The sequence below is a fragment of the Choloepus didactylus genome, chromosome 2 (genome assembly GCF_015220235.1).
Source record: "Choloepus didactylus isolate mChoDid1 chromosome 2, mChoDid1.pri, whole genome shotgun sequence".
In the NCBI taxonomy this organism is placed as follows: domain Eukaryota; kingdom Metazoa; phylum Chordata; class Mammalia; order Pilosa; family Megalonychidae; genus Choloepus; species Choloepus didactylus.
The window spans coordinates 204265626-204289905 of NC_051308.1; the positions used below are offsets into that span (position 1 = coordinate 204265626).

Sequence of the window (24280 nt, forward strand, 5' to 3'; positions counted from 1 at the left end):
GCCAAAGAAATTGGTCAGTTAATAAAGATCAGCAAAAAGGTGCCTGAGAATGAGAAATGGCCACACCCTTGCCTAGGATATTAATCAGTGACAATATTGTATTACATCCTGCAGAAAGTAACATGAGGATCATTAGAAATGTTTACTCCTCCAAATGTGATAAGCCTTATTGTTTCACAGCTGTCTCTTGTTGAACTTTCCAAAAGTTTAATGCAAGTCACTGCAAATATTAAAAGACTCTCAGGTAGAACATGCTTGAGTGAAGCAGCCAAGGACTACCACTTGGGCAGAAGAGATAAAAGACAAAAGAGAACATTTGTTTTACTGCCTAATTTTGAGAACAGATAATATACCCAGAGCCCAATTCTTTTCTCTCTGAGCTACCAGTATTCCTTCCTTCATTATACACATTTCTTATATTGTTAACTTTATTATATATTGATAGGTATATGTGTACATCTACCTATATTTATAGTCAAGCCAAACTATGTTTAAATGATGATGCTATTCAACTATATAATGGTACTGTAAACAATTGAATGTATGCTTTGTTTTGTATGACTGCATGGTATGTGAATATATCCCAGTAAAAATGAATTTAAAAAATGATGATGGTATTTACAGCTTTAAACTCTACATTTTAAACAAAATTAATCTAATCAATCTCATTCTGCGGCAGAGCTATGCAAAGCTCTTTGTATGTCTCTTTGTGATTGGCCTGAAGTAGCAGGATCACCTCAGAGCTTATTAGGTGCAATTTCTCTGATCCACTCCAGACCTACTGAATCAGAATCTCTGGAGGTAGGACCTAGAAATTGTATTTTAATAAGCTATCCAGATGATTCTTATAAATAGTGTAGTTTGGAATGCACTATTTTAAAGTGATAATTTTAAGACATGGATTGATTTTACCATCTTAACTTAAAAACTATGAAGAATAAATACATTTTTATACAGTCAAGAATATATAAGTTAAAAGATCATTTGAAGATTGTATGGCAACTGTGAGTTCTATTTTCTCTCCCTCTCTGAAACTTAATTTCCTTGAAGGCTTCCAAGTAAACAATGATAACTATCTCAACATTGCATTAGTCCAAGATCCTAAGGTGAGTCAGATATTTTAGAGAATTAAATAATGATAATTAAATTATCTTTAAACAATGATACAATCACTGATTAAAATAAGAATCTGACAGAGAAATATGACACCTTAAAACTTTATCCAGGTAGTATATGTTGAATAATTCTATACATTCACATAATTTTCCATGTTGTCTGAAATTTACAAGGACAACATTTATAAAGATACTAGTTATTTAAATTATGATTCAACTTAATTACACATTTTTGTTTAAATTTAGACATTCTTAAATATTAGTATAAATAAGAAACTATAGGACTCATAAGATTAAGGAATTCAGGTGATATCATTTAATTTAGCCTTTTTATTTAAACAAAATCCAGGTTCTTGCATGTATTAAAAAGACATGTTTGCATGTTTATTTCTCATAGCAGTAAAATCAAGAAGTCATACAGCCATTTTTTAGACCCATGATTCCCCAATTTAATTTATGAAAGGATTTACCTTGATTAGGCATATTAAATTAATTTGGATTAAATTTTACTTTCCTTGATTTAATTTACTCTCTAAATCTTGGTTGAAAGGCTTAGTATGAAAGAGTTTTTTTTTTAAAACCACTTTATGACTATTAATTGTTGACTTGATGTCACCTTGAAAATCTTTGTTCTCTATTTTCAACTCAGCAGGAGCACTAGTGCCAATAACAAAAAGTAGCTTTTCCCTTTCTTAGCAAAAAAACTCTTTAGGCAAAGGAACTATATTAGAAAAATACTATATAAAATTTTGTCAATAACTTATTTATATGGTCATGTACATGAAGTTTAAAATTTTCAAACGTGATGTTTATCTTTAGAACTCATTTTAGTCCAACTTAATTTTTTTTATTTGGAAGACATTTTTTTTTCACATAGAAAACCACCGTAAGATTCAAACCACTAAAGTTTAATGTCTTCAATCTATTTATTATATTTCTTTAATCAACCAATGTTATTTTTGGCTTCAGTCTCTTTGCAGATATTGTGATCACTTTGATTTTCAACCAGCCTGGAAAGTTTTTTACATTTAAAAAATTTTAATTTATTTTGTTTTAAAGACTAGCCCCTTGCTATTCAAAATGTAGTTCCCAGACAATCAGAATCAGCATTACCTGGGAGCAGATTAAAAATGCAGAATATCTCGCCTCACCCCAGACTTACTGAATCAGAATCTGCATTTTCTCAAGATTTCCAGGGGATGCATATACACTTTGCGTTTAATACACTGGAGTAGTCTCTGGAGGACAATCAATGGAACCTCAAGTCAGCTCTACTGAATTTGTGAGGCTTCCTGCCTTTATTTTCTGCCCCTCTCTGAAGGTGGACTGGCCTACTTTATTCAAAGATATTGCCTACCTTATTCAAAGGTAACCTCCAAAGGCACAGACTATCCTTTGCCCTTGTTGATGTGTCCACACATTCTTTGAGGATCAAGTGCTTTTGTACTTGCCCTGCTTCTGAATCAGAAAGGCCAGCCTTTCTCTTTGGGACCCAGAATCCTCTTGAATGCCCCCTGCCCATCTCTCTAGTCTCACCAAGGAAAAAAGCAACAGTTGAAAGGAGTACACAAGCTCTCTTTTCCCATGAACAGATCTCAAGCTATAAGGTCTAGTGAAAAAAGGCAAGTTTCAGAATATGTGTTAATGATGCCATATATATAAATTTTAAAGCACATAAAAAACTCTGAACTTGTAACATATATGTATGTAAATGAACAGTTTGGAATATAAATTTGTGCTCTTACAGCAGTAGCTTCTGAGTGAAGGAGGGGGACAATGCACCTGGAAATGGGGATGCCACGGAAAGAGGCAAGCTTTCCAGGAGACCAGAGCAGAAGTCCATCAGGCTTCTACAGCCTCTTTTGCCTCACCTCTCAACCCATCCCCACCCCACCACAGCAAGGTGGACCACAGTCTGACCCCTTTGTCTCTAAGGCATCCAGAGAGCCTGTATGCAGGCCTTGGCAGTAGCCAGAATTTACTGGACAAGGCAGGGCAGAGTGCAGGGAATTGCAAAACACAAGAAAACATTTGGGGCTGATGGATATGTTCACTATCTCACTCATGGTGATGGTTTCACAGTGTCAAAATGTATCAAACTGTATGCTTTTAATAACTATAGTATATTGCATATCAATTATACCTCAATAAAGCTGTTAAAAAAAAAAAAGAAAAGACAAGCATATCTCTCACCCATCCTGAAATTCTATTGTAAAACCTTAGGGGCAAAGGAAAGGAAAGAGTGCTTTGAGAAGAAAGCAAGAAATACCGAAGAGATATTGCCGTATTTCATCAAGGCTCCCAACTCCTAGTAAAACACTGTGCTCTCTGTCCTTCCTTCCTAGCCATCTGTCTACCTATTCATCTGTTGACCCGCCTTTCTGTCTATTTAAGGGTTAGTGTTCAGAAGTGAGCTGTTGTTATGAATAAGTATTAATACATTTATTTGAATTAAAAAATGAAGTCATATTCAGGTCGCCATCTAAATGTTTTTTTATCATACATTTAAAGAATCCCAAGTCGACATTTGGAGCACTTGGAATACATAAATGTGCTTTAAATATATTTTTGGCCATTATGGAGTTGCCTATTTAGCCCATTCAGTTTATAAGAGAAGTGCGCCATATAACCCGAAAAGCTAAGGGGCCAGCGGGATGGGGTCATGGATGGGGGTTGGGGTTGGGGGAACTGAAATCCGGGAACAGGGAGGTCAGGAATGCTAGCAAAAGGGTTTCGAAAGGGAGGTTGGGGAGCAGAGGAATATCCAAAGCCATTCATTTATTCAGAATTATTTACTGAGTACCCGCCGGGACCCGCCCTGCCAGGTGGACACCCGCCACATGTGGGACGCGGGACTGCGGGCAGCAACTTTGGAGTCACGGGCGCACACTCAGGGCCACATCTTGGTCCTGGGTACCCAGGAGCATCTGTGGAAGGAACAGAAGGATGCCGGGAATGAGCAGTTGCCTAGTAGAGAGGCCTGGGTAGCTTCGGTTTTAAAACCTTAGAGACCAGGCGCCCGGCGGTGCGGTTCCCCGGCGGGATTGGTAGTTCAAAGAAATCACGAAAGCCCCAAGAACCAGGCGGTAGGCACCGAACCAGGACCTAGAGCAGGTTAGAAGGGGGTCAGAAGCCACACGTTTGACTCCCGTAACCTGAGCCTCTTCCACAGGCGTTATCAGGCCCTACTGGGGTGAAACAGTCTCTGGCTTCCGGGAGTTTGGGGACAGAGGGAGGAGGCAAAAAAACAAAAACAAAAACAAAAACCTCACTCAGGGTGACCTGATCGAATGCTCAAGATTTCACCCTAAATGTAAATGTGGTTAAATTTCCAGTTGTCAAAGAGGTGGAAACTGCAGATTGAGCGACTGATTGGATCTGCAGATTGAAGCCACAGTGTGTTTAAGAACTCAGACTGCAGAGCAAAATCCTTCAAATCTAGGATCTCTGATTGACTTAATGTGTGGCCTCGAGCAACTTAACCTCTTTGAGCCTCAGTTTCCATATCATATGACAATCATAAAATACACTTCAAGTGCCAGGGTGAAGATTAAATGGGTTAATCCATGTAAATTCCTTCTCCGCACAGAGGGAATGCTCAAAAATGATTGTATTAGTGTCTGTAGGTAATGCAATCATGCTACGGGTCCTGAGAGGTCAATAAAGGGTTTTGTCCCCGGGCCCCACCCTGAAGGGCGTGGCCAACCGAAGGCGCGAACCTGGGACCACAGCGCATTCGCCAGGAGCTATATTAGCCGGTCCAGGCGCCCGCAGCTCAGTACCGGTTCAGCTCAGCCGACGGCAGGCGCGGTCTCCCGTCGAGGCTCAGGATCTGCCATAAACGCCGGGCGAAGGTCGGTGCCACGGACTGCAAGGTCAGCAACCCCAAGGTGGAGATGGCGGGGATTCTAGCAAGGGGGTCCGCTAATGAGGGTGGAAGGGGCAGAGACACCCGAACCCGATCATTTATTCAGGGACGTGTTTACTGAGCACCTCCTCGTGCCTGCCCTGCCCGCGGGATACCCTCCCTCAGGCAAACGCGGGGCCTTCAGAGGAGACTGCAGTAGGACTGGTGGTGTCGTCCGCCGCCTGCCTGGTCCCCTGGATCCCCAGACCACGACCTGGCCCTGGACGCCCGAGGATGTCAGTGCAAGGGAAGCCAGGATTCGAGGAACGTGAGGCAGATGAGGAGGAGTGGCGTGGGTGGGTTGCGTTAAAACAGTAGAGATTAAGGAGGTAGGCGCAAACTTCGAGTGGGACTGATTGTTTTAAGATTGGTGGAAGCCCGCAGGGATCATTTGCTTGGCTGAGGGCTGAGCCGTTAGGCACCCAGCGCAGTCCTGGAGCGGGTGGAGGGAAACCAGACTTCCCTCCCTGGGTCCCTGTTTTCCCAGGTCCTCCCAGCAGGGTCCTCAGGCCCTGCTCAGGCAGAAATAGAGGTCTCTGGCTGCGTGAAGCTTCTAGGCCAGCAGAGGAGCAGGCGTGGAGGCAGGCAAGAGTTTCACAGTCTTACAAGGGCGAAATGATTGGAAAGGAAGTTAGCGACTAACTCTGTTTTTTAAAACTTTATTTTGAAAATAGTTTCAAACAGTTGCAAAAATAATACAAAACCAGTACAGAGAACTCTAATATACCACCTATCCAGATACCCCGATTTACCAACTTTTAACATTTTGCCATGTTTGTTATATTACTCTACCTATCTATCTAAGCTATCATCTATTTTCTAAACATTTGAGAGTAGATTGCATATATCATGCCCCTTGAGCACTTAATACTTCAGTATATTTTTCTAAGAACAAGTATATTCCTATATATAACCACCTTAAGTACAGTTATTGAACTCAAGAAATTTGACATTGATATAAAGCATAAAGTCTATATTCCAATTTTTTCAATTGGACGTTTTCTCCTCCTTTATTAGATCCAGTCCAGGATCATCTGTTGCATTTAATTGTCATTGTCTCTTTAGTTTCTCTATTATTTTAAATTGTGGAATATATATATATATATAATTTTAAATTGTAAAATATATATACAAAATTTTCTATCTCAGCCACTCCCAAGCTTACAGTTCAGTGGCATTATTACATTAACAATGTTGTGCTGCCATCATTAGCTACCATCTGTTACCAAAACTTTTCCATCTCCCCCAACAGAAACCCTGCACCCATTATGCATTAAAACCTCATTCACCTACCCTCCTGTTCCCAGTAACCTGTAATCTACTTTCTGTCTATAAATTTGAAAAGTCTAGTTATTTCATATAAGTAGAATTATACAACATGTGTTTCTTTGTGTCTGACTACTTCACTCAAATGATGTTTTCAGTGTTGTAGAATGTATCAGAACTTCATTCTTTTTAATGGCAGAATAATATTCCATTATGTGTATGTACCACATTTTGTTTATCCATTCATCTATTGATGAACATTTGGGTTGCTTCCACCTTTTGGCTATTGTGAATACTGCTGCTATAAACACTGGTGTACAGATAACTGTTTAAGCCCTGCTTTCAATTCTTTTGGTTATATACCTAGAAGTGGGATTGCTGGGTTATATGGTATTTCTATGTTTAACTTTTTGAGTAATGGCCAAACTGTTTTCACAGCAGTTGCACCGTTTTACATTCCCACTAACAATGTATTAAGGTTTCTGTTTCTCCACATCCTCACCATCACTTGTTATTTTCTGTTTTGTTTTGTGTTGTGTTTTTTTGTTTTGTTTTGTTTTGTTTTGGATAATAGCCATTCTGGTAGATGTAAGGTTTGGTATCTCATGGTTTTGATTTGCATTTCCCTAATGACTATTGATGTTTACCCTCTTTTCATTTGCTTATTGGCCATCTTTATGTATTTACGAAAATTTCTATTGAAGTCCTTTGCCCATTTTTTCATTGGGTGGTTTGTCTTTTTGTTGTTGAGTTGTAGGAGTTCTTTATATAGTCTAGATATTAAAACTCTCATATATATGATTTCCAAATATTTCCTCTCATTATGTGGGTTATGTTTTTCCTTTTTAAATAATATCCTTTGATAAATGAACATTTTCAATTTCCAATTATCTTTTTTCTGTTTTTCTCATGCTTTCGGTGTAAAGCCTAAGAATCCATTGCCTGATACAAGGTGCTGAAGATGTATCCCTATATTTTTTTCTAAGAATTTTATAATGTTAGATCTTATATTTAGGTCACTAGTTCATTTTAAATTAATTTTTGTGTGGGGTGTGAAGTAGGAGTCCACTTCCATTCTTTTACGTGTGGATATCCAGTTTTCCCATTCATTGAAAAGACTGTTCTTCATCATTGAGTAGACATGGCACCTTTGTCAAAAATCAATTGGCCGTAGATGTGTAGGTTTATTTCTGAACTCTCGATTCTATTCCATTGGTCTATATGTCCTTGTGCCGGTACTACACTGTTTAAATTACTATAGCTTTGTAATGAGTTTTGAAACCAGGAAGTGTGAGTCCTCCAAATATGATTTTGTTTTTTTCAAGATAGTTTTGGCTATTTGGGATCCTTTTCCTTTACATATGAAGGCTTTAGCTTTTCCATATTTGCAAAGATATGGAATTTGTATTGGGATTGCATTGGATTTGTAAATTGCTTTGAGTGGTACTGCTAACTTAAGTCTTCTAATCAATGAGCATAGAATATCTTTCCCTTTATTATGGTCTTTATTTTCTTTCAGTCATGATTTGTAGTAATCCATGTACAACTCCTTTACATCATTGGTTAAATATATTCCTAAATATTTGATAGTTTTAATTGCTGTTGTAAATAGGATTGTTTTCTTCATTTCCTTTTCATATTGTTCATTCTTGGTGTATAGACTTTTGTGTGTCCATCTTGTATCCCACCACTGCTGAATTTATTTACTGGTTTAGTAGCTTTCTTGTAGATTCTTTGACATTTTCAATATATAGCATCATGTCATTGTGACTAGAGATAGTCCTTCTTTCTTTCCAATTTGGATACTTTCTATTTCTTTTTTCTTGCCTAGTGGCTCTGGCTAGCACTTCCAGTACAATGTCGAACAACACTTTGGGCTTAGTCTGCTCTTCCTTTTCTCATTCCTTCAAGTGTGAGGTTAGGCTACTGATTTGAGATCTTTCTTGTTTTTCAATATAAACATTTAGAGCTAATAAATTTCCCTCTGAGCACTGCTTTTGCTGCATCCTGTAAGTTTTAACATACTGTTTTTATTTTCATTTGCCCCAATATATTTTCCAGTTTCCCTTGTGATTTATTCTTTGACCCATTTGGTTGCTTAAGAGTCTTGTAAACAGCATACGGTTGGTTCATGCTTTTTTTATCCATTCTGACAATCTGCCTTTTGTCTGGACCCACTTGCATTTAAAATAACTACTGTTAATGTAAAACTTCTGCTATTTTGCTTTTTGCAGGTTGTATGCATTTTTTTTGTCCCTCAATTCTTCCATTTCTAGAGTCTGACTTTTTTTAAAATTCAGTTTTATTGAGATATATTCACATATCATACAATCATCCATGGTGTACAATCAACTGTTCATGGTAGCATTATATAGTTGTGCATTCATCACCCCAATCTATTTTTTTGAATATATTCCTTATACTAGAAAAAATAAAAATAAGAATAAAAAATAAAAGTAAAAAAGAACACCCAAACCATCTCCCCCCACCCTATTTTTCATTTAGTTTTTGTCCCCATTTTTCTACTCATCCATCCATACACTGGATAAAGGGAGTGTGATCCACAAGGCTTTCACCATCACACTGTCACCCCTTGTAGAGCCGGACTTTCCGTGAAGTCATCATTTCAGAAAATCCCTTGGTTCTGGTGGCTCCCCATTTTGGAGCGTCTCCCGAGTGGCATTGGCCTTATGGAGATGACATCAGCCTACACCTCTGAGTGACAGTGGCCCCTAATTATATTGTGGTTTTCTATTTTTTCCACTCTTTTAAGAGAGCCTCCTTCTAGTCCTTGGAAAATTACATTTCACATTTCTAAAAGTGAGTGTATATTAAATTGTTTAATTTCCATATATTTGCAAATTTCCCAATTCTCCATCTGTTGTTGATTTCTGGTTTTATCCCATTGGGTTCACAGAAGATATTTTATATGAGTTCAATCTTTTGAAATTTCAAGCCATTTGAGTTCAAATCCAGGATCTATAATAGAATCACTGTGTGACAAGTTACTTAACCATTCTGAGCCTCTGTTTCCAAATTATATGATGATAATCATCAAGTCTACCTCACAGGGCTGTTTTGAGGATGGAATGGGTTAATCCATAAACATTGCTTGTTGGCACAGAGAGAACAACAATAAATGATTGTATTAACATGGAGACATTGTGTAAATAACACAATCATGTTTATGGATTTGCTGTAGAAGGGGAGAACTTCAGGGTGCTCTGTCTACCATATTCAGTGGTTGTCCCGTCATAAATTTTGAATGCAGTGTGGATGAATTGTCATGGCCATCTCTCTGCAGTGAGAGTCAGTACAGGGCAGGAGAGACTGGACTTTGTTGGCAGATGGCAAGGATAGGAAAAGACAATTTATTGGATAGCATAGGAGATATCTTGCCTGTGTGCGACAGGTTTTGCAAGGGACAGGACAGGGACATGGCAACACTGAGTGGACTGGTCTGGCCAGATTAGGCCAAGAGCTGTGAAGAGGCACGCAGTATTAAAAAATATGTGAGGCTTCCCAGATGGAGCTAATGATAGACTTGTCATCAGAGCCTAGAAGCATAAGAATTTGCTTCGTTTAGCCACTTTGAACAGAGTATAAACCTTGACCATGTACACAGTGAGGCCTCTGCCTCCAGAAACTGTTTCTTGGAATGGTTCCTTGTAATTGATGCTATACAGGACGGCCCTCGGGAAGATAGAATTCCTGGGGGCACCCAGGGAGGTCTTTGGTGGGAAACGTCCACAGTGGATGCAGGTCTGTGAGACCCAGAGCCAGATATATCCAGTTTAAATTAAGAGTCTCTCACTTGGGCCAAGTCTCTTCATCTCCCTGGGACTTCTTTTACTCCTCTTTAAAATGGGATTAATATAAAAGAGATAATGTAATATAATTATAATAATTTGAAAATTCGTTCATTTAACTGAATCTTTAATTATACGGTATGTCTGGAAGGCAGATTATCTTTGGAAAAGTGGGGTGAGCTCTCTTCAGGGAATCGTGGGGCATTCATATATTCATCTGTAGCATAGTAATATTTTGCATTTTATAAATATTATTCTGGCTGTGTGTGGAGAGTGCACAGGATGGAGTCAATTCCAGAGTCAGGGAGGTCAGCAGGGATGGAAAAAAAGGGTGTGTAGAATTTGGATTTTAGTTGAGCAGGACTCCTGACCTCACTTTTTTGCAGTACTCCACAACTGAAAATCTAGTGCAGTCATCAGACAACAGCAAAGAGCTATCCATGGATGCCTTCCTCCAGACACTTGTGGAAACTGAATTTCTCAGGGATCCGTCTAAGCCACATAAGGAACAGGCAAAACCCCCAGAGGCGCCAGAGCCACAGCTCTGTATATCTCCGACTGCCCATGGTGAGGACAGCCATCATGAGTCGACCCAGAACCAGGTGATGCCTTCCTCAAAGCCCACAGTGATGACTTCTATATGTTCTGAAATCCCTGGGATGGTCCTTACCCAAATCTCAGCAATGACTCCTGCTAAAGTTTTTGATCTCCCCCTTGGAGGTCTAAGTGGGACTTGTTCCATGGATCAAGATTTGTTTGATCAAATGAAACCAACAGCAAGTTCCCAGATGACAAATGTCACTGACACCCTGAAGGCATCATTCGTCACTGACCAGAAGACAACCATTTCTGCAAGCAAGTTGACAGTCTTCAATGAAGATGGCCAGACGATGACCTTCAACAGTGACCAGACCTTCAATGAAGGCCAGAAGACAAACCTATGTGGGAGCCATTTGAAGACCCTCAGTGATGCCCACAGCATCTTTGGAGGCCAGATGACAACTCTCAAAAGGGGCCAGATTATGACCTCTAGTGATGACCAGATCCTCTATGGGGAACAAATGAAGGCCTCCAGTGATTACCACAACCTCCATGGAGGACAGATGACAACCTCCAGTGGTGACCAGACCCTCTATGGAGACCAGATGAAGACCTCCAGTGGTTACCACAACCTCCAGGGAGGCCAGATGACGACCTCCAGTGGTGACCAGACCCTCTGTGGAGACCAGATAAAGACCTCCAGTGGTTACCACAACCTCCAGGGAGGCCAGATGACGACCTCCGGTGGTGACCAGACCCTCTGTGGAGACCAGATGAAGACCTCCAGTGGTTACCACAACCTCCATGGAGGCCAGATGACGACCTCCAATGGTGACCAGACCCTCTGTGGAGAACAGATGAAGACCTCCAGTGATTACCACAACCTCCATGGAGGCCAGATGACGACCTCCAGTGGTGACCAGAGCCTCTATGGAGACCAGATGAAGACCTCCAGTGGTTACCACAACCTCCATGGAGGCCAGATGACGACCTCCAGTGGTGACCAGACCCTCTGTGGAGACCAGATGAAGACCTCCAGTGGTTACCACAACCTCCATGGAGGCCAGATGACGACCTCCAGTGGTGACCAGACCCTCTGTGGAGACCAGATGAAGACCTCCAGTGGTTACCACAACCTCCATGGAGGCCAGATGACGACCTCCAGTGGTGACCAGACCCTCTACGGAGACCAGATGAAGACCTCCAGTGGTTACCACAACCTCCATGGAGGCCAGATGACGACCTCCAGTGGTGACCAGACCCTCTACGGAGACCAGATGAAGACCTCCAGTGGTTACCACAACCTCCATGGAGGCCAGATGATGACCTCCAGTGGTGACCAGAGCCTCTATGGAGACCAGATGAAGACCTCCAGTGGTTACCACAACCTCCAGGGAGGCCAGATAACGACCTCCAGTGGTGACCAGACCCTCTATGGAGACCAGATGAAGACCTCCAGTGGTTACCACAACCTCCAGGGAGGCCAGATGACAACCTCCAGTGGTGACCAGACCCTCTGTGGAGAACAGATGAAGACCTCCAGTGGTTACCACAACCTCCATGGAGGCCAGATGAAGACCTCCAGTGGTGACCAAAGCCTCTACAGAGACCAGATGAAGACCTCCAGTGGTTACCACAACCTCCATGGAGGCCAGATGACGACCTCCAGTGGTGACCAGACCCTCTATGGAGACCAGATGAAGACCTCCAGTGGTTACCACAACCTCCATGGAGGCCAGATGATGACCTCCAGTGGTGACCAGACCCTCTATGGAGACCAGATGAAGACCTCCAGTGGTTACCACAACCTCCAGGGAGGCCAGATGACGACCTCCAGTGGTGACCAGACCCTCTATGGAGACCAGATGAAGACCTCCAGTGTTTACCACAACTTCCATGGAGGCCAGATGTCAACCTCCAGTGGTGACCACACCCTCTATGGAAGCCAGATGAAGACCTCCAGTGCTTACCACAACCTCCATGGAGGCCAGATGTCAACCTCCAGTGGTGACCAGACCCTTTATGGAGACCAGATGAAGAACTCCAATGGTTACCACTACCTCCATGGAGGCCAGATGTCAACCTCCAGTGGTGACCAGACCCTTTATGGAGACCAGATGAAGACCTCCAGTGGTTACCAAAACCTCTATGGAAGCCAGATGACAACCTCCAGTTGTGACCAGACCCTCTATGGAAGCCAGATGACGACTCTCAAAGGGAACCAGATTATGACCTCTAGTGGGGACCAGATCCTCTATGGAAGCAAGATGAAGACCTCCAGTGATTGCCACAGCCTCTATGGAGGCCAGATGTCAACTTCCAGTGATGACCAGACCATCTATGGAAACCAGATGAAGACCTCCAGTGATTACCACAGCCTCTATGGAGGCCAGATGACCTTCAATTGTGACCACACTCTTTATATGGGCCAGACGATGACCCTAAATGGGGGTCAGAGGACAGCCTTTACTGATAACCACACCGTCTGTGGGGGCCATATGTTTCCCCATCTGTCCTCTTCATTTCCATACCCAGGATTCCTGTACTTTTCAGCTTCTCATTTGATCCAAGGAGCCCCAGAAGCACAGTGGAACTCCGAGGCCCATGGATGTCAGAGATGTCGTTTTCAGAAGAAGCCTGACATTTTGAAGTCCTACAATTGCACATTCCAGGGCTGTGGGAAATCTTTTTCAAAGCCTTCCTACCTCCAAATCCATAAGCGTGTACACACTGGTGAGTGAGGATACAGGAATAGAGGTAACCGGAGCTCAGCATCTGCAAATCTGTGCCTTTACAATGCTGCAGGGTCATTTGAAATTGTTGCTACTTCCCCCATTCCTGGGCCTCAGAACACCCTGGAGAGATTGGTAGGTTTGAAAGGGTGGATAAAGCATCATAGTCCTGAGACAGAGCCACCCTGGGTACAGCTTTCAAATGGTATTGACTGTGCTGGGAAAAAGTGGATGTTCTTGACCCCTCCTTCACTGGGGATGTCATTTAATTGACCACCCCTCAGGCCAGACAAACCTCAGATCCCCCTTTCCTCATACTCCTTACTTCTGCTGATTTTCCTACAGACTCCTGCCTCTCTTTTTTCTTTCTGTCTGCTTTTCCCTCTTTCACATTTTTTCTCTCTTCCTCCAACTCATGCTGTCCTTTCCTTCCCCTTTCACTCATCCCCTCCAGACTCTCCCCTTCTGGCTCTCCCTCCTTCCTACTCCAACTTGCTCAAAACCCTTTTCTTCTCCATTCACTTTCAATTTCCTTGCTCCACTGTACACTAATACATAACAGGTCTCTCTCTCTCTCCCTCTCTCTGGTCTAGGTGAGAAGCCCTACTCATGCAATGTAGAAGGATGCACTTGGAAATTCTCCCGCACAGATGAGCTCAGCAGACACAAGAGAAGACACAGTGGGGAACGACCCTACTCATGTACTAAATGCAACAGAAGTTTTGCACGATCTGATCACCTAAAGCAGCATGAAAGAGTCCACAGATAATTTTCACCAAGGATTATGAACCCATGAGGAAATAAGTAGCTTTAAGGTTCTCCTAAGTTTTTTGTATATGCCAGCACATAATAGGTGCTCAAAATTATGTGTAAACTTTAAAGTTTTCATCTATTTTTTTCTAGAACATACAAGGAATACATGTATGCATTTACTTATAAAAACCTTGGATGACAGAATCAGGAGCAAATGACTCTTCATTCACTCACCTCCCGGGGATAACTGCTTTTGTCAGTGTGCTATGAATACTCTCAGCATTTATCTCTACGTGTATATTTAAAAATATATATAGGCAATTGAAATCTATACGTAGTTAAGATGTGTAAAGAATGTAGCATTTTTAATTTTCTGTATCTGAGCTCATGTTCTTTTGGAGCTCTATTCCTATGGGGCAAAGGGGAGGGGGACCCTGTGAGTCACTTCCAGTGTAAAATAGTCTGGGGGAGGCCTGTCAGGCAAAGCCTTGTAATTGCCTATGGTCATGTCTGAAAGGTCACACATAGGATTTTGGCCTGAAGCTGTACCCAATTCGTAGTGGTGTCATTGTGCCAAAGGTTTTAATCAGCAAGCTGAAAGGTTGCTGAGACCTGCCTGTAACTCAAATGGCAAATGTGAATAGGTGGGACCCAGGGGAAGGGCAGCCTGAATGGCCCATTAGAGAGTAATGGCCCTTTTGGCAAAGACCACACTGAAAGGTAGTGGTCTTTCTGGTAACCCAGTAGATGGGTGCCATTAAGTTCCCAGATGGTGTATGAGAGAACACCAGTTGCCAAATAGACCCAACAATCACTTGTCTACCTTTTTATTTGTTGTAGCAGAAAGGGCCAAAAGCTTGGCAGTTGTCTCCTCTGGAATGAGACGCCAGGCCCCTTCACAGATTATGCCCAGGATTTTCACTTAAGTATTAGGTCCTTGTACCTTGTGTTAATGGCCCAGTCAGGTTGTTGGGCCATCCATTCCTTGTTGGATGGTGCCTATATCTTGACCCACCAGGAGGATGTCATCAATATAGTGGAAGACTAGTTCTCCCTCTGGGATTGGGATTTTTTGCAGATTAGAACCTACCCATTCATGACAGATAACCAGAAAATTTAGACAGGCTTTGGGAAAGAACATTAAAGGTATATTTCAACCTCATTCTACATAAATTGATACTGATCATCCCCAGTGGAGAGAGTTGCTGAAAAGGGCATTTGTAGTATCAGCTGCTTCATGTTGAGCTCCTCATTTGGGCAGTAGCCTCTGTGGCAGTCATGACATCAGCTATCACCAGTGCCGAAGGTTGCGTGGAGCCTTCCATAATTAATGGTAAGTCTCCGGGTACCCAAGGCTTTGTGCACAGGCTAGACAGGGCTTTGAATGGAGAAATAGTCTCATAGAGAACTTTGACTTCCTTAAGGTTTGGCAATGAGGGAGGTTATTTCTTTTTCTCTCCCAGACAGCTGATATTGTTTTGGGGAGACAATGGCAGTAGGAGGTGATAGGTAAGTTTACAGTGTTTCACATGTCCCACTAAAATTGTCCTAACTGCAGCAATTCCTGTCAGGGATTGGGGGCAAATGCAAGTGGGAGTGTGCACATACACAATACATCTATACCAATAATATATTCAGTAGTGGGAAACCATATTAATGGAAGTAGGTCCAAAGTGACCCACCCATATCTGGGCCTGGTCCTGGTGGTAGTAGTCTCAGACCCAAAACTAGAGAACATAATCTGTTACCACCTCATTCTGGTGCAGGAGTTGCAGGGATCACAGTCACCTGTGCATTAGTATCCAAAGACCCAAGAAATGTAATTCCCTCCACCTCCTCGTTGAACCCTGACCTTATCATAGGGCTTCTATTCCCTTACTTGGTTTTGAAAGCCAAGAGGTCTGGATAAAGGATGTCAGGCTTCTCCAATTCATCTCCAGGCTCACTGGGAGGGATGGAGGGGATAGCACTTGTAGTAGCCATAGGAGCCGTCACCAGGCATCCTTAGCAGGGCTGCTCATTGGGCCCCTTGGTGGGGACCCCACTGATCTCTTCATTTGAGATTCCATTACACAGTGATTAGTCAGAGGTCTTTTGGGGAAAGCCATTGCTCAGGCCACCCAGGAGAGGGCGCCGGGTTATCACTCTTACACCACTCTTTCTGCTGGTCAATCTTTGCTATCTTGCTGGACGCTGCATTTTCCATGCCCAGGAATTTGTCAGTTGAGACTCAAATTGTGACCTAGACTGATTGACCTGACTTCAAGAGGAGGTTTAAATGGGCTCTGTGACTAGCTAGAGCAGCATGGGTAAATGTAGAAAGTTGAATCTGGTTAATAGCCTTATCTGCTGTTCCCAATCCCTCATTGCAGACCCATCAGGGTGGCTTGCAGAGCCACTATAGCCTCTGTGAGAATTGTCCAGACATGATTTTCAGTGGCAGGGAACTAGGTGGGCCAAACCTGTTGGAGCCCAAACAGTATCCGGCTGAGATGGTAGAGGGACTTGGGTATATTTGTGCCCCCTCACCCTCTCCTTCCTCTTCCTCCTTAGGCAAAGTGATGTCTGACAGAGCACCCTGAAGGAGAAGATCTGTAGTAACAAACCCCACAAGGCACCACTCTCTCCCACTGTTTAACAAGATTATCTTCTTCATCACGGAAGCTAACTGTCCAAGTTTCTAAGGTCTCTTCAGGCTTTTGGGCAAAGCGATCCTGAAGGGCTCTACACTCTTACTGAAGGCATGAGTCTCAATAACAAGCCGTGTCACAAGTCCTTTGGTATTAGGGATGTGCCTAACAATACTCATTGGATGAATCTCAAGACACAGGTATCCAAGAGTTTTTGGTCCTGTTGCTGGGAGGAACATGAGAAGGAACTAGAGAACTGTTTCTCTAGCTTTCTAATTTGACCCACCAGGCAAGCTAAACTGGGAAGTAAGGGTTCCTCGGAACCAAAATGTTTCTGTAGACAACCCACTAGCGCTCCTAAGACCTGTTGGCATAGCTGGTGAACTGCCCTGCAGGATGCTTAGAATTTTTGCTCTTCTGGAATGGAATGATGCTCAATTGACCTCACTACTTGTGGTGCCGATCTGTCAAGCAGCCAGGTGTCAAGATGGTCAATTAGGATGAGACAAACTGGGAGTAGCAATCAAGATCTCATTTGTTTTCTGTAACAGTGCAAGCAAGAAATGAAAAGAAAAGGTGTCAGCTTCTTGATGTTCCTTTTTTTTTTTCTCTATGTAACAGAACCAGGCAGGGATCAGATGACATGCAGCACAGACAGGAAGAACCATGTCATCACCAAGGAGCCCCAAACAAAAGGACACTGGGACTGGGGAAAGGGAAAGGGAGAAGGGCTTGAAGTGGAAATGTACTGAGTCGGAGTGGAGAAAAGTCCTTTAGCTAAGGCCCCTGATAAAGAGGTCTTGATACCAGGCACCTGGAGAGAACCTCAGCCAAGGCCCTTGATAAGGAGCTAGAAATGCATAAATGCATATGTGCCTGGTTGGTCCAGGGGACCTGAGTTCTTGACTGCAACTCCCTCCAGAAAGCTGCAATGCACTGGCCATGTACAAAGTCTGGTGTTGGGAGGGCAGCCTTACAATTTTCTGTGGCCTGACAAAATCACATGTAGGATTTTGGTCTGGAGACAGACTCCTCACTCAATTTAAGAATTAGAATATAACCAACACTTTTGTATCCACCTATATGCTCCTCTGTCCATCCCTCTGTATACCCTCCAGCTTTAACTACTACCCTAAATTTTGTATATATAAATTCATTTGATTTTCTTTTTATAGATTTATCACAGATGTATGTATTAAAAAAAAATAAATAGCCTTTCTTCATTTTGAGCTTCATATAAATGCTATCAAGCCAAATGTAATCTTCTGGAACTGACTTGTTCTCAACTCATTGTATTTCTGAGAGGCATCCATGTTGTTGCTAGAACCAAAAAAAGAAAAAAAAAGAATCCATAACAATCCTGTTCGGTTTGCTAATGCTGCTGTTTGCAGAACACCAGGGATGGATTGGCTTTTATAAAGGGGGTTTATTTGGTTACACAGTTACAGTCTTAAGGCCATTAAGTGTCCAACGTAGGGCTTTAGCAACAGGGTACCTTCATTGAAGAATGACCATTGGTATCCGGAAAACCTCTGTTAGCTGGGAAGGCACATGGCTGGTGTCTGCTTCCTCTCAGGTTGTGTTTCAAAATGGCGTTCTCCAAAATGTCGTCGTAGCAGCCGCTTGGGAAAAACTCTGGGCTAGTACCTCCAAAGTGTCAGCAAAATTCTGCTTTCAACGGCTATCTTCAAAGTGTCTCTGTAAGTTTTAGTAGCAAGTTCCTTCTGTCTCAGCTCTTATATAGGGCTCTAGTAAACTAATCAAGGCCCATGCTGAATGGGCAGGCCATGCCTCCATGGAAATAATCTGATCAGCATTATCACGTGATTGGGTGGGTCACATCTCCATGGAAACAACCTAATCCAAAGTTTCCAACTTAACACTAATACGTCTGCCCCCACAAGATTGCATCAAAGAGCATGGATTTTTCTGGGGGACATAATATATACAAACTGGTACAAACCTCAAACAAAAATTCTATACGCTATCAGCACTCTGAGGTGGGTAGTGGTATACCGAAAAGATATGCAAGTGTGCTTGCTATACTCCGTAAAAAGAAAAGATAATGAAGCTATCCCTCATTGTCCAAATTTAATCTGTTGGATGGTAAATTTCTAGACAAAAGGAATTTATATTCCATTAATTTAAATATGAAAAATAGTGACACATTTCCAACACATCCAAAACCCCAACCACTTTCCTCAAATACCACTAAAACACTTATATAACAATCCACTAAGGATTTAAGCATTAGAGAAAATGTTTAAAAACCACAATTACATATTTAACACTTAATGAACTCATTAGTAGACATGGTGGTGTACAGTATACAATTATATTATACAGTATTGGATGCTAATTGCATTCGCTTTATATTGCAGCAAACATGCCCTCTGATTGTGTTATTCTGGGTCCAATCAGGAGACAGAAGCCACATAGTAATTTATTTTTATATAAAATTTCAAAATTTTAGTATAATAAAAGGCACTGTAAATAATAGACAACAAAGAGGGGAAAATATGTGCAACATATATAACAAAAAATTAATATCCAGAATGTATTCTTAAACAATGACAAATCAATAAGAAAACAATCCAACATTAAAATGAACAAAGGGTATGAACAGGAAACTCACAAAAGAGCATGTATAATTTACCAAAAAATATAAGGAAAAATGAGCTCAAACTCAGTACTCATGGAAAGTCATGTTAAAATAACTATGATATACCTGTTTGTTTTGTTACAGAGGTTGTGGGTTTACAGAACAATTATGCATAAAATACAGGATTTGCATATACCACCCTATTAATTAATATCTTGATTTTATATATATGTATATATACATGTACCATTTTTTAAAACCACATCAAGTTAACGAAATTATAGTATCCAGGGATGGTAAAGGCACATGTGTTGGTTAGTTTGTGCCAACCACATAGTAATTTAAACAGAGGAAGTTTAATATGATAAAAGAGTAATTGTAAGATGTAAGAGAATGCCATATGGTAACCTAGGGCTGTGGGAGAGTACACAAGGAAGGACAAACTTGGAAGGTGGTCCCTTTCTGCAAGGTTGGTGGTTCAGATCTCCTTAAAAAAAGTGTAGTTACAGCCCACCCGGATAGCAGAGGAGTTCGCCGGTTTGTAGTCATTGGTCAGGGTGATCTCCGATCATGCAGGAAGCAATCCTCCAGGGTGCAGATGAATTTTAGACAGTGGTTGGGTGCATGGCATGCAAAGAGAGTCTAGGTGTTGGTGTGGGCAGGAACGCACAGTGTCCATAATGGAAGGGCTATGGCATTGGGAGATCCAGTGGAGACAAACCCTGGGAGTGAGCAGAGAGACTCAGGATGCTGGTGTTATTGGAGGGCATGGAGTATGCAGTGTCTGTGTTGAGAGGTCTATGGGAAGGTGATCACCAGGCTAGGATGGGGCTGCAATGAATAATGTGGAACTGGTGAATGAATAGTGGAACAGAAAAGACCAGAGGAATAAATCAGGCACAAGTACATAAGGAAAGTAAGTATATGATAAAAGTGACTTCTTAAATCACTGAAACAGAGATGAACTTCAATAGATTGTGCTGGGACAACTGGTTAACCAACTGGCAAAAGCTAAAATTATAACTATACCTCACACCATACACAAGAGTAAACTCCAAATGGATCAGATGTCTAAATATAAAATATGAGACAATACAAGTTCTAGAGGGAAAAAAAAAGTGGGTGAATTGCTCTATAACCAGAGTATAGGGGAAGGTTTTCTAACTATGACTTAAAATCCAGATGCAATAAAAGAAAAGGGTTGGTTAAATTGACCACATGAAAATAAAAATCTTTCACATAACAAATAATAATAATAATAATAATAATTTCAAAATACAACTGAAAAACCCTTAAAAGTTGAGATAAAAAACCACCAAAACCAAGCTGGAAAAGTGGACAAAATCATGAACAGAAAATAGGCAAAAAACTTTTTTATACTCCTTAAATATATATATGAAGAGGTCCTTAAATATATGAAAAGAAGTCCAATTATCATTCATAATTCAAATGGTGCAAATTAAAACTACACTAAGAGCATGTGAATGAAAATGGTGGAGTTAGGGACTACAAGAATTCTTTCCTCTGTGAAAGCAATGATAATACTGGTAAAAATAGAATCAACTTTTTTTTTTTTTATCCAAAGGCTTGCAGCAATCTAGGGAGCATTTATTCAAGAAAAAGAACTGTGAGCTTTGTAACATTTTAACTTGTCCTGTTCCTATCCACCCCAGCTTCATAGTAGTCTTGAAAAGAAAGGCTCACAATTATGATGAAAACTGGTGGCCTGGCAACCACAAGCAAAGACAGAATGAAATTGGAGTTCCTTCAAAGCACCATTCCCACAGTATTGACAATCAGATTCTCAAATTCCAAGGAAAGAGTGGATCTTGAAGCAGAAAGAGAAAAATGGCTTATCAGGTAAAAGGGATCCTTAATAAGATTAACAACTGATTTTTCATCATAACATGTTGAGGCCAAAAGGCAGTGGGGTGATATATTCAAAGACCTGAAAGGAAATGACTGTTTATTAATCAAGAATTCTATATCCAGCAAAACTACCCTTCAAAAAATAAAGCAAAACAAGACATTCTCAAATAAACAAAACATGAAGAAGTTTGTTATAAGTAGACCTACCCTACAAGAAATACTAAGTGGAGTCCTTCAGACTGAAATGAATGGACAATGAACAGTATCTCAAATCCACAGAAAGAAATAGCAGCAGTAAAGGTAAACACATAAGTAAATATAAAAGACAGTAAGCAAAGAAACAAAGAGGACCCCTACCTCACACCTTATACACAAATCAACTCAAAATGGATCAAATGCCTAAATATAAGAACCAGGATTATCAAACTCCTAGAAGAAAATGTAGGGATGCATGTTCAGGACCTTGTGGTAGGCACTGCTTTCTTAGACTTTACATCTAAAGCACAAGCAACAAAAGAAAAACCAGATAAATGGGATCTCAACAAACTTAAACTTTTGTGTCTCGAAGGACTTTATCATGAAAGCAAAACAACCTATGCAATGGGATAAAATATTTGGAAACCACATATCTGATAAAGGTTTAATATCCAGAATATATAAAGAATCCTTCAACTTAACAAAAATACAAACAACCAAATTAAAAAATGGGCAAAAGACTTGAATTGACATCTCTCCAAAGAAGATATACAAAAGGCCTAAAAGCCCATGAAATGATGCCCAACATCATTAGCCATCAGGGAAATGTAAATCAAAATCACAATGAGCTGCCATTTCACCTCCATTAGAATGGCTGCATTTAAAAAAAGGAAAATAAAAAGTGTTGGAGAAGATGTGGAGAATAGAAACTCTCATTCAATTGCTGGTGAGAATGTAAAATGGTGCATGTGCTGTGGAAGACAGTTTGGTGGTTCCTCAGAAAGTTAAGTATAGAATTACCATATGACCTAGCAATCCCACTACCAGGTATATAACCAAAAGAATTGAAAGCAGGAACTCAAACTGACATTTGCACACTGAAATTCATAGCAGCATTATTCACAATTGCCAAAAGAAGGAAGCAGTCTCACTGTTCATCTACAAATGAATATGGTGCATACATAGAATGGAATATTATTCAGCCATAAAAAGAATGAAGTCCTGAATCATGTGACGGTATGGGTGAACCTCAAAGACATCATGCTGAGTGAAATAAGCCACACATGAAAGGACAAATAATGTATGATCTCAATGATATGAAATAATCTGAATAGGCAAACTCATAGAGTTCTTAGAAATAAATTTATAGCTGTAAATGCCCATACTCAAAAAAAAGGAAGAAAGATCTCAAATTAATAACCTCACTTTCGACCTTAAGAAACTAGAAAGGAAGAGCACACAAAACCCAAAAGCAAGCAGAATGAAATAATAGAGATTAGAGTGGAGATAAATAGAGAATAGCAAAATTAACTAGATTGATCAGGACAAAAAGAGAATGACTCAAATTACTAAAATCAAGAATGAAAGAGGAGACGTCAGCCTTAGAAAAATTATAAAGAATACTATTGTATTCCAATTGTATGCCAACAACTAGATAATCTAGAAAAATGGAAAAATGTCTACAAATACACAAACTACTGAAACTGACTTGAGAAGAACTGGACAATTGGAATAAACCTATAACAAGTAAAAAGATTAAATTGGTAATCAATAAGCTTCCCACAAAGAAAAACTCAAGCCCAGTGCCTTCACTGGTGATTTCTACTAGATGTTCAAAGAAGAATTAACACCACTTCTTCAAAAACTCTTCCAAAAAATAGAAGAGGAGGGAACATTTCCTAACTCCTTCTATGATACCATTGCGTTAATACCAGAGCCAAAGTATCACAAGATATAAAACTACAGACCATTATCACTTATGAATATAAATGCAAAAGTCCTTAACAAAATACAGACAAACTTAATCCAGCAACATATAAAAAAAGGATTATGCATCATGGCCAAGTGGGATTTATCCTAGGAATGCAAGATTGGTTCAACATACAAAAATCAAATTGATATAATACATCATATTAATGGAACAAAGGACAAAAGCCCCGTGATTATCTCAGTAGACTCAGAGAAAGCATATGACAAAATCCAATGCTCTTTCATGATAAAGATACTCAACAAACTAGGAATAGAAGGGAACTTCCTCAACATAATAAGGGCATATATGAAAAATCCACAGCTAATATGATTCTTAGTGGTGAAAAACTGAAATCTTTCCCTCTAAGATCAAGTAACAACACAAGGATGTTTTCTCTCTCCACTTTTGTTCAACAGTATACTGGAAGTTCTCACAAGAGCAATTAGACAAGGAAAAAGAAATATAAGGCACCCAGATTGGAAAGAAAGAATTCAAACTATCTCTATTTGCAGATGACATGGTCATGTATATAAAAAATCCTAAAGAGTGAAAAAAAAGAAAAAAAACAACCAACAACCACTATTAGACATCATGTTGAATGAAATAGGTCAATCACAACTGGACAGATATTGTATGGTCCACTTATATGAAATAGCTAGGAATATGCAAATACATAAACACAGAAAGCAGAGTACAGGTCACCAGGGGCAGGGAGGAGGGGAAATGGGGAATTGATATATAATTGGTATAGGGTTTCTGTTTGGTGTGATGAGAAAGTTCTGGCAACAGATGTTGGTGATGGTTGCACAACATTGTGAATGTGATTAATTCTTTTGAATGGAATGCTTGGGAGTGATTGAGATGGGAAAGTTTATGTTGTATATATGTTCCCATAATTTCAAAAAAATAGCAACTAAAGAGATAATGACAGTTAAATGCAATACTTGATCCTGGTCTGGATCTAATAATGGAGGAGAAAAGGCCAAAAAAATGACATTGGGATATTTGGGGAAAAAATGGAATATAGACTGAAAGCTTCATATCAAAAAATTGTCTTTTCAACAAATGATGCTGGGATATACTCATAAAAAAGAATGAAGTTGGACTTGACC

The 24280-nt window shown here is 40.6% G+C and overlaps 1 protein-coding gene across 1 annotated transcript; it reads left to right on the top strand.

Moving 5' to 3' along the window:
• Window positions 1–10537: 10537 nt before the first annotated feature.
• Window positions 10538–14138, top strand: KLF18 (Kruppel like factor 18). Its single transcript, XM_037809698.1, has 2 exons — window positions 10538–13370; window positions 13963–14138. Exons 1-2 carry the CDS (start codon window positions 10538–10540, stop codon window positions 14136–14138), a joined length of 3009 nt encoding a protein of 1002 aa, XP_037665626.1.
• The last annotated feature ends 10142 nt before the right edge of the window (window positions 14139–24280 follow it).

Excerpts from the sequence above, each read along its gene's own strand:
- KLF18 (XM_037809698.1), top strand. The coding sequence starts at position 10,538 with ATGGATGCCTTCCTCCAGACACTTGTGGAAACTGAATTTCTCAGGGAT. Across the intron at positions 13,371-13,962 it reads CCATAAGCGTGTACACACTG|GTGAGAAGCCCTACTCATGC; the intron begins GTGAGTGAGGAT and ends TCTCTGGTCTAG.